The sequence below is a fragment of the Heptranchias perlo genome, chromosome 4, assembly GCF_035084215.1.
Source record: "Heptranchias perlo isolate sHepPer1 chromosome 4, sHepPer1.hap1, whole genome shotgun sequence".
Taxonomy (NCBI): domain Eukaryota; kingdom Metazoa; phylum Chordata; class Chondrichthyes; order Hexanchiformes; family Hexanchidae; genus Heptranchias; species Heptranchias perlo.
This window is the reverse complement of record NC_090328.1, coordinates 86,560,029-86,576,989: the sequence shown is the minus strand read 5'-3', so window position 1 is coordinate 86,576,989 and position 16,961 is coordinate 86,560,029. Positions and strand designations below refer to the sequence as shown.

The 16,961-nt window shown below is 40.6% G+C and overlaps 1 protein-coding gene across 3 annotated transcripts in view; it reads right to left on the bottom strand.

The window, feature by feature from the left end:
• The window catches only part of dock8 (dedicator of cytokinesis 8), a 233,949-nt gene that overhangs the window by 119,012 nt on the left and 97,976 nt on the right, over positions 1-16,961 (bottom strand). For all 3 annotated transcript variants that reach the window (XM_067983264.1, XM_067983265.1, XM_067983266.1), the window contains 6 exons: positions 13,653-13,802; positions 12,521-12,601; positions 10,238-10,394; positions 9,986-10,122; positions 8,187-8,280; positions 3,507-3,669 (listed from right to left, as the gene is read on the bottom strand). In XM_067983264.1, coding sequence (XP_067839365.1) covers positions 3,507-3,669; positions 8,187-8,280; positions 9,986-10,122; positions 10,238-10,394; positions 12,521-12,601; positions 13,653-13,802 — 782 coding nt within the window. The remainder of the gene's footprint in view (positions 1-3,506; positions 3,670-8,186; positions 8,281-9,985; positions 10,123-10,237; positions 10,395-12,520; positions 12,602-13,652; positions 13,803-16,961) is intronic.

Here is a 16,961-nt window from a genome sequence, read left to right as displayed (position 1 = left end):
AGCAAATGTTGTGCCTTTGTTTATGAAGGGCGGCAGGGAAAAGCCTGGGAAATACAGACCGGTGAGCCTGACATCTGTAGTGGGTAAGTTGTTAGAGGGTATTCTGAGAGACAGGATCTACAGGCATTTGGAGAGGCAGGGATTGATTAGGAACAGTCAGCATGGTTTTGTGAGAGGAAAATCATGTCTCACGAATTTGATTGAGTTTTTTGAAGGGGTAACCAAGAAGATAGATGAGGGCTGTGCAGTAGACATGGTCTACATGGATTTCAGCAAAGCCTTTGACAAGGTACCGCATGGTAGGTTGTTACATAAGGTTAAATCTCACGGGATCCAAGGTGAGGTAGCCAATTGGATACAAAATTGGATTGACGACAGAAGACAGAGGGTGGTTGTAGAGGGTTGTTTTTCAAACTGGAGGCCTGTGACCAGCGGTGTGCCTCAGGGATCGGTGCTGGGTCCGCTGTTATTTGTTATTTATATTAATGATTTGGATGAGAATTTAGGAGGCATGGTTAGTAAGTTTGCAGATGACACCAAGGTTGGTGGCATTGTGGACAGTGAAGAAGCTTATCTTGGATTGCAACGGGATCTTGATAAATTGGACCAGTGGGCCGATGAATGGCAGATGGAGTTTAATTTAGATAAATGTGAGGTGATGCATTTTGGTAGATCGAATCGGGCCAGGACCTACTCCGTTAATGGTAGGGCGTTGGGGAGAGTTATAGAACAAAGAGATCTAGGAGTACAGGTTCATAGCTCCTTGAAAGTGGAGTCACAGGTGGATAGGGTGCTGAAGAAGGCATTCAGCATGCTTGGTTTCATTGGTCAGAACATTGAATACAGGAGTTGGGATGTCTTGTTGAAGTTGTACAAGACATTAGTAAGGCCACACTTGGAATACTGTGTACAGTTCTGGTCACCCTATTATAGAAAGGATATTATTAAACTAGAAAGAGTGCAGAAAAGATTTACTAGGATGCTACCTGGACTTGATGGTTTGACTTATAGGGAGAGGTTGGATAGACTGAGACTTTTTTCCCTGGAGAGTAGGAGGTTAAGGGGTGATCTTATAGAAGTCTATAAAATAATGAGGGGCATAGATAAGGTAGATAGTCAAAATCTTTTCCCAAAGGTAGGGGAGTCTATAACGAGGGGGCATAGATTTAAGGTGAGAGGGGAGAGATATAAAAGGGTCCAGAGGGGCAATTTTTTCACTCAAAGGGTGGTGAGTGTCTGGAACGAGCTGCCAGAGGCAGTAGTGGAGGCAGGTACAATTTTGTCTTTTAAAAGCATTTGGACAGTTACATGGGTAAGATGGGTATAGAGGGATATGGGCCAAGTGCAGGCAATTGGGACTAGCTTAGTGGTATAAATTGGGCGACATGGACATGTTGGGCCGAAGGGCCTGTTTCCATGTTGTAAACTTCTATGATTCTATGATTCTATGGTCATTGCCTGGGACTTGCTTGGCGCGAATGTTACTTGCCACTTATCAGCCCAAGCCTGGATGTTGTCCAGTTCTTGCTGCATGCGGGCACGGACTGCTTCATTATCTGAGGGGTTGCGAATGGAATTGAACACTGTGCAATCATCAGCGAACATCCCCATTTCTGACCTTATGATGGAGGGAAGGTCACTGATGAAAGTGGCAGAAAAAGTGTGTCAGATGAACACGTTATGTGTAGTTAGTATTACCAGCAGTAACTTTGAACTCAAAATAAATCATTGATATCAAAATAGTATACAGTGTGAGAAAAAGCTCTTCATTACAGTAACTGCCAGCATTAAATATGGTGTGGCTTGATCTTCCAATGGAAAAGAAAATCAGGCGGAGTGTAAAAGGGGTGGCCGATTCGCTATCAGCCATTTTGCGCTACCACCAACGACAAATTTCTGCCCATTATTCCTGCCCGATTTCAGGCAGATTGCCGTTGCTTCCCCTCTAATCAACAAACACATGCTAAATTTGAAGATATCTTTGTGGAGCCAGTAGCACTGAATGGTGGAACACCTACTGCCATAGGGAGAAAATTAAGGTCCTGTGTTTTTTTTAAAAATAGTTGGTTTGAGGCTATATTTTTTTTAAACAGTACATTTACTCACACTCAGTACACAGGGAAATAATAGTGGTAGGGAATGTGTAACAGTGGTGTGTAAGTGGTTTGGATATTATGAGAATACGATAATGAGGATATTATATATACTTATAATAGGTTCAGAGATGCCTATTATTATAAATAATAACATTGATAATATTGGCTGCTTCTTTTGCCTTGCTGAATGGTGCAAAGGTCAGCAGTGCTATGAGATGAATAATCTTTGTTATGAGATGGCTCCTCCATGTGATATCAACTGCATTTTTTAAGATAATTCCATGATGAGAAGAAAAGATTTTACAGAACGATACAGCTTAACAATGGTTGTAATGGGGTCACCTGGCATGTGTTTCAAGGGGAAAAAAAACTGTCCTTTTACTGGGTGATTATATATAAGCATGTTATAACTCTGTGGAACAGAATGCATTATCTCCTTGGAAAGATCTGCCTTTCTGACAGCTGACATTATAATCCTGGTCTCGTGCTGAAGTTGATGTAAAAGCCCCCCTCCAGCCACATCAGATATAGCGTCACACCGAAAAATATAGTTTGCTGTAACGGTGATGATAATAAACATAGAGACTCAATGGGAAAGCTCTGAAAATATAAACAACCGTTAACTTGTTTAAAATTAATTGGTTAACTTCAGCATTGAATAGCAAACAAAGCAATAAATGCACATTTATAATAAATATAAATGCCATTTATTAATGCATTTAAGGCAATTATTTTTTCCCTCTACACAATACTCTTGCATGTATTTTATTAGTATGGCTGAACAAGAGTGGGGATATATCCTTTTTGTCAGACTCATTTAACAGCGAAGTTGCATTGTGCATGGTCTGAAAAAGGAGTGGGTGAATTATCTGAATCACTTTTCTAGTTCAATGCTTTCTCACGTTCTTTATCTATTTTGTAAAGTAAACAGGTTACTGCTACAACAATAATGCACAAGTGTGCCTGCAAAAAGAAAGCAAATACTCCCTCTTCAGATCAAAACTTTATCTGCACATACCAAATGGCATGGGAATTGGGAAAGGAGAGGAGAAAAAAAATTATTCTGCCTGAGCCAGGGTTTTTCATATATTCAAATTTAACCATTCTTGAATTATTGTGTTATAAGCACTGTGAAACACAGCATAGCTTATAATCTATAAAATTATTATTAAAAGTTCTCGGGCAACCCTGCCCTGTAGTGATTGCATTAATGGTTTAGAATCACCTAAGCTGTTACCATGACAAGGCTATCCAAATACCCACAACCTCAGAAACTACACAATCAATAAAATGAAAAAAGCGACAGAAAACTTGATAATAAAGACACTTTGGGAAGTAACTTTAAAATGACAAGCTTTATGTAAAAGCTCAGCAGATTTTTATTTTACACAGGCATAATTGGTCACTCACCTGTAAGAGGTATGTGGAACATGGACTTCTCGAGATGGGAACTCTAGACATTCTTTGATTGGTCGGCTACGGTTTTCAGGATATGGTTTCACTGGTAACAGGTCAGGTGTAATGCAGGATGCAGGATTCTCTGCAGCTGGTGAGATTTCCAGTTTTATTAGACCTGAAACACATCGGAAAATATGAATTAGAAAGAACTTATAGCACCTTATCCCATCTTTCAGAAATGTCTCAAAGCACTTCACATATTGTGGCTGTTGTTATGGAGACAAATGCTACAGCCATTTTGTATGCAGCAACAACCTGATTGAGTTCTCGGATGAAGTATCAGAGAGGGTTGATACAGGTAATGCAGTAGATGTTGCATATATGGACTTTCAAAAGGCATTTGATAAAGTACCACAGAATAGACTTATTCAGAAAATAGAAGCACGTGGGATAAAAGGACGGTGGTAACTTGGGTGTGTAATTGGATAAGGGATAGGAGGCAGAGAGTAGTGGTGAACGGATGTTTTTCTAACTGGAGAGAAGTATGCCGTGGGGTCCCCCAGGGATCGGTATCAAAACCATTGCTTCTCTTATATATAAATGACCTGGACTTGGGTAAAGGAAGTACAATTTCAAAGTTTGCGGATGATACAAAACTTGGCAATCTAGTAAATAGTGAAGAAGATAGTAGCAGACTTCAAGAGGATATAGACAGACTGGTGAAATGGGCAGATACATGGCAGACGCAATTTAATGTGGATATGTGTGAAGTGATGCACTTTGGGAGGAACAACATGGAGAGGCAGTATAATCTAAACGGTACTATTTTGAGGGGGGTGCAAGAGCAGAGAGACATGGGGGTGCATAGTCACAAATCTTTGAAGCAGGGCAAGTTGATAAGACGGTTAAGAAAGTGTATGGGATACTTGGCTTTGTAGATAGAGGCACTGAATACGAAAACAAGGAAGTCATGCTAAACCTTTACAAATCACTGGTTAGGCCTCAGCTGGAGTATTGTGTACAATTCTGGGCACCACACTTTAGGAAGGATGTCAAGGCCTTCGAGAGAGTACAGAAGAGATTTATTGGAATGGTACCAGGGATGAGGGACTTCAGTTATGTGGAGAGACTGGAGAAGCTGGCTCCTTAGAGCAGAGAAGGTTAAGAGGAGATTTGATGGAGGTGTTCAAAATCATGAAGGATGTTGATAGAGTAAATAAGGAGAAACAGTTTCCTCTGGCAAGTGGGTTGGTAACCAGAGGTCATAGATTTAAAATAATTGGCAAAAGAACTAGAGGGGAAATTAGGAGAATTTTTTTTCAGAGGGTTGTTAAGATCTGGAACGCACTACCTGAAAGGGTGGTGGAAGCAGATTCTACAGGAACTTTCAAAAGACAATTGTATATGTACTTAGAGAACTAATTTGCAGAGCTATGGGGAAAAAGCTGGGGTGTAGGACTAAATTGGACAGCTCTTTCAAAGAGCCGGCACAGGCACGACAGGCCGAATGGCCTCCTTTTGTGCTGTAAAGATTCCATGATTTTATGAACATCCTACAAACAGCAATGCAATTAATGGTCAATCATTCCATTTTTGTTTGTATTGGTTGAGGAAGGAATGTTGGCCAGAGCAATGGGAGACCTCTGTGCTCTTCTTTGATTAGTACCAACTGGATCTTCAATATGCATTGAACAGGCCGACAGGGCTTCAATTTAATTTTTCATTTGAAGAACAGCACTTCGATCAATGCGGCACTCCATCAGTGCTGCACTGGAGTTTCAAAGTCGAGTGCTGAAGTCCTAGCCTGGGTTTGAGCCCACATCCTTCAGCAGCGATAAGTGTTTCCAACTGAGCCAAGTTGATATTTCAAGCATGAAAAGCAACAGTTTGAACAACTCTCAACCTCTGCAACCAAAAAATAATCCATCCAGTAATGATGATTGGATAATATTCTTTTGGCAACAACATTTTATTTCAGGTTATAATTGTTTTAATCAAGTTATTTAATTGATACCTCTCCATGTCACACACTTTCCTGAGTTGAATTTACAGTCTGCACTCTGTCAATGGTGCTCTATATGCCACAGGGAGATGTTGGAATACAGCGTATAGTGAACAAATTTCTGATTTTCCCTTCAGTACTCTGGGAGTACTGGTCCCACTTTGGTGCCTCCACTTGAGTGCATGGCTGAAACTGGTGAACTATATGTGTCACCATAGGCTTGACTCTGCATTATACCACTTCACAGGGCAGTGCTTGGCAACTCCAGCTTGTGTCACTGATAATTAAGCTTGTTTCCCTGACTCCACTGAATTCTTGATTTGAGTCACAATGCTGTGAGGAAGTATCAGGTGAAGGCTATGTAGCTGCCCTCATAGCACAAAAGTCAGAACTGCAGGCTGCTGTTTCACTCCCTTTCCTCTTGAAGGCCATTAACACGTCATCACTCCCAGCTCCATAGCCATCTCTCCCCCTGTTCGAATCCCTTCAGTCTGGCTTTTGCTATTTTCACAGTGCTGAAATGGCCCTATCCAAAATTACAAACGACATCATCTGTGACCTTGATGCACTTACTCTGCTCATCCTCCTTGATCTTTCTGCAACATTCAACACAAAAGACCATGTCATCCTCTCCCAATGCCTCTCCTCCAGGCTCCAGCTCCATGAGACTACCATTGCACAGTTCCACCCCAACATATATGAACTTTGCCAGTGCATCTGCAGCAATGATTGCCCATCCCTTCCCCACGCTGTCACCGCTGGCGTATCCTTGGCTCCCTCGTCTTCCTCATGTTGTCCCGTGGCGGCAACATCCGCAGGCAAGGGGTCAACTTCCAAATAAACACCATTGACACTCAGCTCTTGACCTACTGACTGCTTCAATGCTATCAGACTGCTTGTCTGACATCCAGTCTTGACTGAGTCACAACTTTCTCCAACTCAACATAGGGAAGATCTATGCCACTGTCTCTAGCCAGCACAGCAAATTCTGCCACCTTGCCATTGACTCCATCTCCCTCCTCAGCCACTGTCTCAGGCTGAATAAAACTGTTCCCAATTTTGGAATCCTGTTCAACCCTGAGCTAAGTTTGAGACCCCACATTCTCTCCATCACAAAGGCCACTGGCTTCCACCTCCGCAACATTGCCACCTCCACCCCTACCTTAGGCCCTCCCTTGCTGATACGCTTTTACATTATTTTCTCACCTCTGGACTCAACTACCCTAATGCTCTCCAAGCCACTTCCCACACTCCCTAAACTTCAGCTTGTCCAAAATGTTAATTGTACGATTTATATCAATGAATGTTAATTATATTCAGGTGGTGGGTATCAATTGAGAACTCTCTTGTATCCTTTTTATCGGAGAGCTTATCTCGGGCATGGTGTGTGTGTAAGGGGAATCTGTGAATAAAGGCTTGGAAACAACGAAAGACTAGGCTCTAGTATTCTATCTTCACCACATGGCTATCCCATTTTAACACAAAAGAATGTTGCGCACATCCTGTTCTGCCCGGTCCTGCTTGTCTATCATTCCATCCTACATTGGCTCATTATTCCTTAATGCTTTCAGTTTAACATCTTCATTCTCGCCTTTGAATCTCTGCAAGGTCTTGCCCACCCTATCTTTGTAATCTTCTCTAGTCCTATATCTTCCTTCAAGCCCTGTTCCTGAAAACTCTCAACATTTTTACATCCCCTCCTCCCTTTGCCCCGCCAATGTTGGCAAAGCCTTCAGTCATCTGGGTCCTACTCTCTGAAACTCCCTCCCTAAATCTCTCAGCTTCTCTGGCTTTTTCTTCTCTTTAAACAAGAAATTCCTCAAATCCAGTTTCTTTGACCAAGCTTTCCACCACTTGTTCTAACCTCTCTCTCTTCCTGGTTCACTATCTTATTCTCTTCACACCTCAAGGTGCTACATAAATGCAAGTAGTTGTTGTCTTTGTTGTTTATGCCTTCTAGCATTGGATAGACAGCAGAACTGACTATACTAATGAGGTTGGCCAGCGATTGGGTGGATACATCATCACCACAAGATTGCACATCAACATTACATCCCACTTGACTACTGGAAACATACCATGAGGCTATATCCACTGCTCACTAGTCTCTGAAGGACTGACCAGACAGCTGCCCACCATAAGGTCAAATAACTCTCTTCACAATAGATTAGTGTCACATACAGACACTTATCATGGGGCTTCATACTTTCCAATCTACGAAACATCCAGAGAAAGAGCAGATGGATATCCCTCCCTGCTACGTAATTGGGGATAAATCTAAAGGGGTAAATTTATGAGTCCGTGCTGCCACTGGGGAGCCTCATCAGCAGCGAAGACATAAATTAAATTAATAAAAGCACTTACCTCTATTGTTGTGGTTCCAAACAACAGTTGGTAACTGCTTGCCAAATGATCAGCATAGCAGCAGGCAGTAGCACAACTGATTATGTGCAGCGAGATAATATGTTCATTTGTGAATGGCTGTCACCTTGTTGCTTTTAGAGACGTACACAGGCCGGCCCAAAACGACTGGATAGGATCAAATTTGGATATACAGGAATTCAATTTGAATAAGTCCAATTGAGTCAATTCAAATTGTCAGCTTGATTCCTCCCTAATTTCTACATTTAATCATTAACTTCAAACCAGGTCTGATAAAATCTAGAGCTTAAATGAAATAGAACTGATACCTGATATTGGCCGCAATCTTCTTAGGGACGCAGAAGACCTTTTCAATTCAGCTAAAAATTTGAGCAAATCTTCATCACTTAGCCTGTCACCTTCCTGTAAATAACACAAAACAAACTCAACACCTTTGGGCCCACCCGAGAATCTTTGAATGGTGGAATTTAAAAATAGTTACTGGTCCTTAATTCCAAAGTTCTTAAGTAATTAAAATATTAACCTGTCTTTGTTTTAAATGCTGACTAACCCACTATTTCCCATATTTGTTTCATCATTCTTTGCTTGTTCAATCTTCTTATAAGGTTCAGTGAACGAACTGATGACTTTTTTCAAATAGATTATATGGGGTTCCCTACAAAAGGAATGTTTCAAGTGGCTCTATTTCTACAGGAACACCTATTTTGTGGTGACTAATTCTCTTTCTGGATTTGGTCCCTGCTTCTACATGCTGTTGCTTAGCCTTACCTGTAATGTCACATTGCAAAATGTTGTGATATAGACACTAGTCCCAGAAACCTCTACGACAAACTAGTCAGCAATGAATTTGTGAATGCCCATACTGGTGAATGTGGAACTGTAACCTTGCAAAAGTCAGTGCTTTCAGGAAAGACAAGAAAAGGGAGTGTGTTCCTAAATGAAGCATTTTTGTCTAGTTTTGATTTGGTGGATGTCTTTTTGAATCCAGTCATTATACATAAGGGGGTAGAATGTCCACAGGAGTTTCCTAATTGCCCACTACAACGTTAGCAGAAGATTGATGGAAACCACAAAGAAACGGCATAAACGCCTATGAAAAATACCTGTGTAAGAGTTTAACAGCTAGCTAAACCAGAACCTTGTGTCAAGCCTATGCCAATACAATGTTGCAAATTTTGCCAATTGTAGAGGAATAATTCAAACTTAAGCAACACTGTGTGATTGGTTCCATTTGTATTTGACTGACATTTCCTTTTTAAATTTGACTGGTCGGATATTCTTAATCCCCTCTCTCTTTTCCAGGCTAACAAAAAGAAGCACTAAGTTATTTACAAAGCTTAGTTCTCAGAGTCACACTCATTTTAATATTTTGTCCACACAAGTAATTTGGTGGAAAGATGTCTACTGTAAGTATATAACTATATTATATGTCTGTTACTTATGTGCTTGTTCATCTTTTGTAAAGTAAATTTGCTTAATATTTTAAACTTAAACAAGGTCTTTTCTGATGTCCTACTGCTTTCAAAGAATTACATAGAATCTACAGCACAGAAACAGGCCACTCGGCCCAATTGGTCTATGCTCTACACATGCCTCTTTCCATCCCTCGTCATCTAAACCTATCAGCTGTAGTGGGATCTTATGGAGCCATAGAATAAATCCAGTAACTAAAAATAATTACTTGACAGGGTTTACTATTCATTTCCCAAGCATGTTATCAAAGGTTTAGCAAGATCTCAAGGCAAAGATAGGCAATCTGAGGCTCTGGAGTCCTGGAAATCCATCCCTCAAATCCCAAGCAATTGAGTTTAATTTGTGCTTATATTTTTTTTTATTTGCCATCTTGTCTTGTTTAAGTTTTGTATGTTTTTAAACACGATTACCTCATTGGTGGATAAATTCAAAATCTGAAACTTAATATATATGTAAATTCATGGTAACATGGATTTAACTTTTACATGTGCTCTGTGAGGTTCCATGATATGTACCTGTGTGGCCCACAAAGACAAAAATCTTCATCACCCCTGCTCTAAGTGTAACAATGTGTGTTAACTGCTACACTAAAAAGTGTGGAAACACCATACAGCTAGACAAGACTGAAAAGTACCTGCTTAAAGAAGTTATTGATGGTAATTGAGGCAGTTTTAAAATTGGACAAATTATGCTGATCCTCCAAAAGAGCTGACCTCTCAGAAAGTCGTCTTTGTTGTGTGAAAACTTTTTTGTCTCCACTGTTTCCTTTACCTTATTAGGGTACAACAGAAAAATAAAGGTAATTTATTACAGTTTGAAACGCTCTTAGAAAAGACAAAAAATGGCCAAATTCAAATGCAGTGGGAATATATTTTTAAAATATTACCATTGATGTTTTCAACCTCCATTGAATCCCTATCAGTTGCCGTGGAGACCACATTCATAATGTTTATGTTAGCCCAGGCAAATGGCATACGGTATTTTCCCAGTCGCTGGCAAAAGGACTCTGCTTGAGTTTTAAGTTTCTCAATTTTATCTTTATTCTGAAAAAAAAACTTAGTTCACATGCCTAAAACATACAAGGAGCACATTCATGATTTCATAGGAACACGAGTAGGCCATTCAGCTCCTCAAGCCTGTTCTGCCATTCAATTTCCTACATTTCAACAGTGACTAGACTTCAAAAGTAATTCAATGGCTGTAAATGCTTTGGGACGTCCTGAGGCCGTGAAAGGCTCTATATAAATGCAAGTCTTTCTTAGACCATGGCTGAACTGTACCTCAACCCCATTTATTTGCCTTTGTTCCATAGGCCTTGATACATTCACCTAACAAAAAAAATCTATCGATCTCGTTCTTGAAAGCTCCAATTGACCCAACATCCACAATCTTGTGAAGCAAATTTGATTAAGCGGCATGGTATTAAAGGGAATGTAACTGCATAGATAGAAGGATGGCCGAGGGACAGAAAACAGAATAGGGACGGAAATAGATATTTTCAGGTTAACAGGGAGTGGATAGTGCTGTATCCAGGAATCTGTTTTCCATTTGTTTTCCATTTATATAAATAATTTGGACACAGGCACAAGAGGAATGATAACAAAGCTTGGTGATGGTACGAAATTTGGGGGCAGGGCAAACTGTAAGGAAGAAAGTAAGAGGTTGCAGGAGGATGCAGGATAGCATAGGCGGGTTAGCAAATGGGCAGACAGATAGCAAATGCAGTTCAATGCAGAGGAGTGGGAAGTAATCAACGTTGGGCAAAAGGAAGTATATCCTAATGTATAAATTCTTAACAAAGTGGAGAAACTGATTTCAGGGTGTAAATACATAAATCTTTAAAGCCGGTAGAAAAGGCAATAAAAAAGTGAACAGGATTCTGGGTTTTAAATATTGTGACATTGAATATAAAAGCATAGAAGCCATATTGAATTTGTACAAGGCAGTGGATAGGCCACTGTTGGAGCATTGCATGCATTGCTGAGCACCTCATTATAGAAACGACAGAGCTGCGGTAAGAATACAGTGAGTATTCAGTTAAATGATAACATGATTGAGAGTTTATAATTATGAAGAAAGGCGTGAAAAATTGATGAATTTTTCACAGGATATAACAAACATTTAGTTAAACGATACCAAGATTGAGAGGTTATAATTGTGAAGAAAGGCATAAAAATTGATGCATTTTTCACTAAAACAAAAAGTTACAATGGCGGATCTAATAGAATTTATCCACCACAATCAGCTGATTCCGAAGCTCTCTTCTCCCCTAGTCTACATAGTTGCTGGCTTTCCCCCACATAGATGGGCACAGTTGTTGCCACTCTGAACCGGTTTTAAAATATCAGAACCATAAATGGCAAACTGGACCATTCTTGCTCACTTTAACACCAGACTATGGATGTTGCAGACAAAGTCCACAGTGATCTGGAAAGTTATGACTCTTAAGAAGTGACAGCATGCATCTCTCAGAGTCCTGCCCATCTACTGCACATCAGCAGTGACTCACTGAAATAGTCTCTGCGAATAGTAAAATCCACTGGTTTGACCTCCAGCTGCGAGAAAAAACAAATTCTCTCTCTGGGCCCCCACTGGGCACGAGATAAGTGCAGCCTACCAGAGGTACATTGCATCTGAGAGAGATGAGGCCCCTCAATTTTCCTGACCAGGCCATCTGCATGGCCCAGATGCTGTCTCAGTGCAAATAATACTGACCCCTGGCAGGGACTTATGCTAAGAGCAAGGTGAGAAAACAGGAACATGTGCTTCTGGCTGCCAGCATCATAGACAGCACCAACCAGAAAGCCCAAAGGCTTGAACATTGTGCTGGGAGGGGCTGTGGGTAAGAGAAATTATCTACTGACTTACTTGCTATTTTGATTTCTGAGGTACTCCCAAGACCCCCACCCGTGCACATGGCAGAAAGAGAGGCAGCAGGGTAGGAAACACCCCTTCCCGCTTCCTCTGCTCCTTTACATTTTTTTATGTGCAGGTCCCGCCTGCTGAGCGTTTCCCAGATGCAATGATGAGTAAAATCTACATTAAAGTATTTGGATGATGGCGGATTTATCCATAGGTACTGTCAGCAGTAAATGTGTTACTGTCTGCCACGGGGAAAATCTTAATGTACAGGATCAAGAAGAAAACATTCGCAGAAAATATCAGTTACCTTTGTGGAATCAGACTCTTTCATAACAAGATATGGTTCAGCACATTCTGCAATATCTCCCTGCTGAAGGACCTTTTCAATCTAAAAACAGCAAACGACATTGTGATAAGTGAATCACTACAGCACAAGAGTTTACTTATTTGGATTAATCCCCAGGCATCCTCTGAAGTAACGCACAATGTCTATCTTGTGACCGTAACTTTATCTTACTGTTCAATTTAATAACTATTCTCAATAGATTGTTTTTGTTTTAAACCTAGCATTGCCAGCCTTACCATGAACCTAATGTTGGCATGCTTTGCTTAGCCCCCTCTTTGCCAATCAGCCCTTCACACGTTTTTATTACTTTTAAACATGAAGTCTGGCTAATGCTAAACTTCAGCATCATTTGAGGTACAGGAATACTTGTGATCGCTGTGACTGAAGCAGAGCCCCAGTTTGCTTCCAACCTTAAAATCTATTATATTTTTTCATATTATAAGTCAGAAAAAAGCCAATACACAGTGCATTTAAAATAAAACTCTGTTAGATGCATTCTAAAAGTAATACATTTTCTCAGGGTGGGGAGAAGTAATATAATGCCCAATTTATACAATATTGCCTTGAAAATAATAATGTCCAGAATGGCTGTGACAGGCCTATGCGATTGATCACCTTGCAATCAATTCCACTGGCTAAGGTAGGCCTTCAATTTTTAAATGTCCCCTCACTATAGCAATCTTAGATGCCAGCACATTACAGCAATGACTACACTTCAAAAGAACTTAATTGGCTGTAAAAGCACTTTGGGATGTCCTGAATGTTGCTAAATGAATGCAAGTTTTCCTTTCTTTTAGTAATGCCAGATATTCCTAACGCTCAGTGCTGCCAGGGTACAAATGACAGGAGATACATACTTTACAAGCTATTACAATACACGCACCCATTATTTTGGTGGACAGATTGTATGTCCTTTGCCATTCCTGGATTTTCCACTGAATGTGACAGAGAACAGCAGGGAGCTGGTGGATATGCTCCCAAAGAAATTCCTGCCACATTCTGCTGGAGTTATGCATAATTCCAGCAGGAAATCCTGGCCTTAATTTTCAGTGTAGTCAAGCAACCTCTTAGCTCAGGGCACTCAACACCTTACCTTAATGACCAGATAGATGTCTGGAGAAGGGTAGGTAATGGAGAAGATGGCCGACTTAATCAGACTGGATGATGCCATTTGATTTGTGTGCGGACGAAGAAAGGTTTTTATCTGGTCAGTGTTCAAATCACAGTAAAAATTTTCTGAAATCTGAAAGAAAAATTACATTCAGCTTTTAGTGAAGAACACATAATGCAGAACAGTATTAGTCTAACATCTGTTGTTATTAAGGGTTATGGAACCAAGGCGGGTAGATGGAGTTAAGATACAGATCAACTATGATCTAATTGAATGGTGGAACAGGCTCGAGGAGCTGAATGGCCTATTCCTGTTCCTGGAACAAATATCTCCATTTTCTCAGAATTGATGTAGAAACGAAGATGAAATTGGCTCTTCCTATCTCCGCCCCGATTTTGTTGCTTCTTCCAAAGGCATTGAGTCACACAGAGTTATGGTCCCATCGACATCAGCAGTCCTCTAATGCCTTAGCCAAGTGCCACTCTTCACGTGTTAGCCTAGGCAGTGAGTATTTGCAGGATAGTCAACCATAAGTAAACGCCACAGCTGAGCTCAATTCTTTCGCATCTGAAGTTCATGAGTCAGTTTGTCTCAGTTGGTACAACTCTCACCTCGGAACCAGAAAGTCGTGGGTTAAGCCATACTCTAGATCTTGGGCATGTAATCTAGGCTAGCACTTCAATGCTGAGGGAGTGCTGCATTGTTGCAAGTGCAATCTTTCAGATGAGTTACTAAATTGAGGCCCAGCCTGCTTGTTTTGTGGATGTAAAATGATTCAAATAAGAGCAGGTCGTTGTCCTGATCAACATTCCTCCCTCAGCTAGCAGCACAATAAAAACCAAATAACTGATCATTCATCTAATTTGCTGTTTGTGAGACCTTGCTATAAATAAATTAGCTGCTAATTTTGGGATAGAATAACAACAGCGACTGCACTTCAGAAGTAATTCATGTGTTCATAGTATTATAGTAGATACTGCACAGGAGGAGGCCATTCGGCCCATCGTGACTGTGCTGGCTCTTTGAATGAGCTATCCAAATCGTCCCATTCCCCATCTCTTTTCCCAGAGCCCTGTAATTTTTTTCCCTTCAAATGTTTATCTAATTCCCTTTTGAAAGTCACTATTGAATCTGCTTCCACCACCATTTCAGGCAGTGCATTCCAAATTATTACAACTCGCTGCATAAAAAAAATGCTTCCTCATGTCGCTTCTGGCTTTTTTGCCGATCACCTTAAATCTGTGTCCTCTGGTTACCAACCCATCTGTCACTGGAAACAGTTTCTCCTTATTTGCTCTGTCAAAACTGTTCATGATCTTGAACACCTCTATCAAATCTTCCCTTAACCATCTCTGTTCTAAGGAGAACAACCCCAGCCTCTCCAGTCTCTCCACATAACTGAGGACCGTCATCCCTGGTACCATTCCAGTAAATCTCTTCTGCACCCGCTCTAAGGCCTTGACATCCTTCCTGAAGTGCGGTGCCCAGAATTTAACACAATACTCCAGCTGAGGCTGAACCAGTGTTTTATAAAGTTTTAGCATAACTTCCTTGCTTTTGTACCCTATGCCTCTGTTAATAAAGCCCAGGATCCCATATGTGTTTTTAACAGCCTTCTCAACTTGTCCTGCTACCTTCAAAGATTTGTGTATGTGCACCCCCAGGTCTCTCCATTCCTACATACCCTTTAAAATTGTATCATTTAATTTATGTTGCCTCTCCTCATTCTTCCTACCAAAATGCATCACTTGACTGTGTTAAATTTCACCTGCCATGTGTCTACCCATTTCTCCAGTCTGTCTATGTCCTCCTGAAGTCTGTTACTATCCTCCACATCGTTTATTACATTTCTGAGTTTTGTGTCATCTGTAAACTTTGAAATTATACCCTCTATACCCAAGTCCAGGTCATTAATATATATCAAAAAGAGCAGTGGTCCTTAAACTGACCCCTGGGGACACCACAGAATACTTCCCTCCAGCCTGAAAAACAAATGTTCACCACTAATCTCTGCTTTCTGTCCCTCAATCAATTTTGTGTCGCTTTAATCCCATGGGTTTTAATTTTGCTAACTGTTCTTAAGTGTTTTGGGATGTACTAGGGGTATGTAAATTCAAGTTCTGCCTTTACACACAGACAGTAGTCAATGGATAGTGATCAGGAGCAGGAACACTGGCTGACATTTCCCTTCCCTAATCAAGGGATACTGATGCCAAATGCAATGCTCTAACCACTACCCTGATTGAAATGAGCCAAAGCCACTGAACCCTGGGACCTTCCTGGTTTATGTTGCTCACTGAGCCATCAGAGAAGCTTTAATTATTAAACCTTGCCAAGGGCTACGCTAGTATTATCCACTCTTGCTCAAAGAAACAACATTTTTCAATTGCAATGTCTGTTATACTGTATATTTTACTTTGAAAATCTATAGGATGATTTTTTAAAAATATAATGCAATAGCATCCCCTGCAGGGTGAACTAGTTGCAACCAGTGATGTGGCTACACAGTAGGCACATTTTCAGAGCAGATTATGGCTGAATTTTCCAGTAATCAATGTCTGAAATGATTTTTTTTGTAAATCAAAGGAACTGAAACCTAGATGCTGCTGCTGGCAGTCAGAGCACATTATTGGTAAATAGGATGGTTCTGTAGAGCCAATTTAGATGCATGTGTGGATCTAGACATTCCTGATTTGCTTTTAGGTAGGCTGGAGAAGGGGAAAATGGGAGGAGTAGCTCCCCATTAGAAGGTGTTGAGGAATAAGAAGTTAATTAAAGAGAAGCGGGTTTGTCGCAGCGATAGTTGAGAATGGGAGGGTTGTTTGGTAGTCCTTAACTATCACCTGCCTCGAACCTAGCTCCATCTGAGGGGGTGCATACTTTGGGAAGCTGTTGACGTTAAGGACGAACATCGTTGGAGGAACCCTGCATGTTTAGGACAGAGCAACCTGTTTTGACTGGACTATTTTCAAAATCAAACAAGCACGTGTTAATAACCCTTATCTGTAGAAGACCCAGGATATGAGGTGGTATTTAGTAGGAAATTCCTGGTTGTACAGGATTTTCCATTGAGACTGAGCACAAACTTTTTCTAATATTTCTTTATTGACTTTTTTTATATTAAAGAAAAGGATGAAAATACTAAATACAGCCCTTGTTTATTCATAAACAAAGGAAGATATTGTACCTTGACATGGGCTTTTTAAAGAATTGTTTACTAATTCTGTATCTTTCAATACTTCAACTTTAGCTTCCGTACAAATAAAACCTGTTTCATTTCTTTTCTTAAAG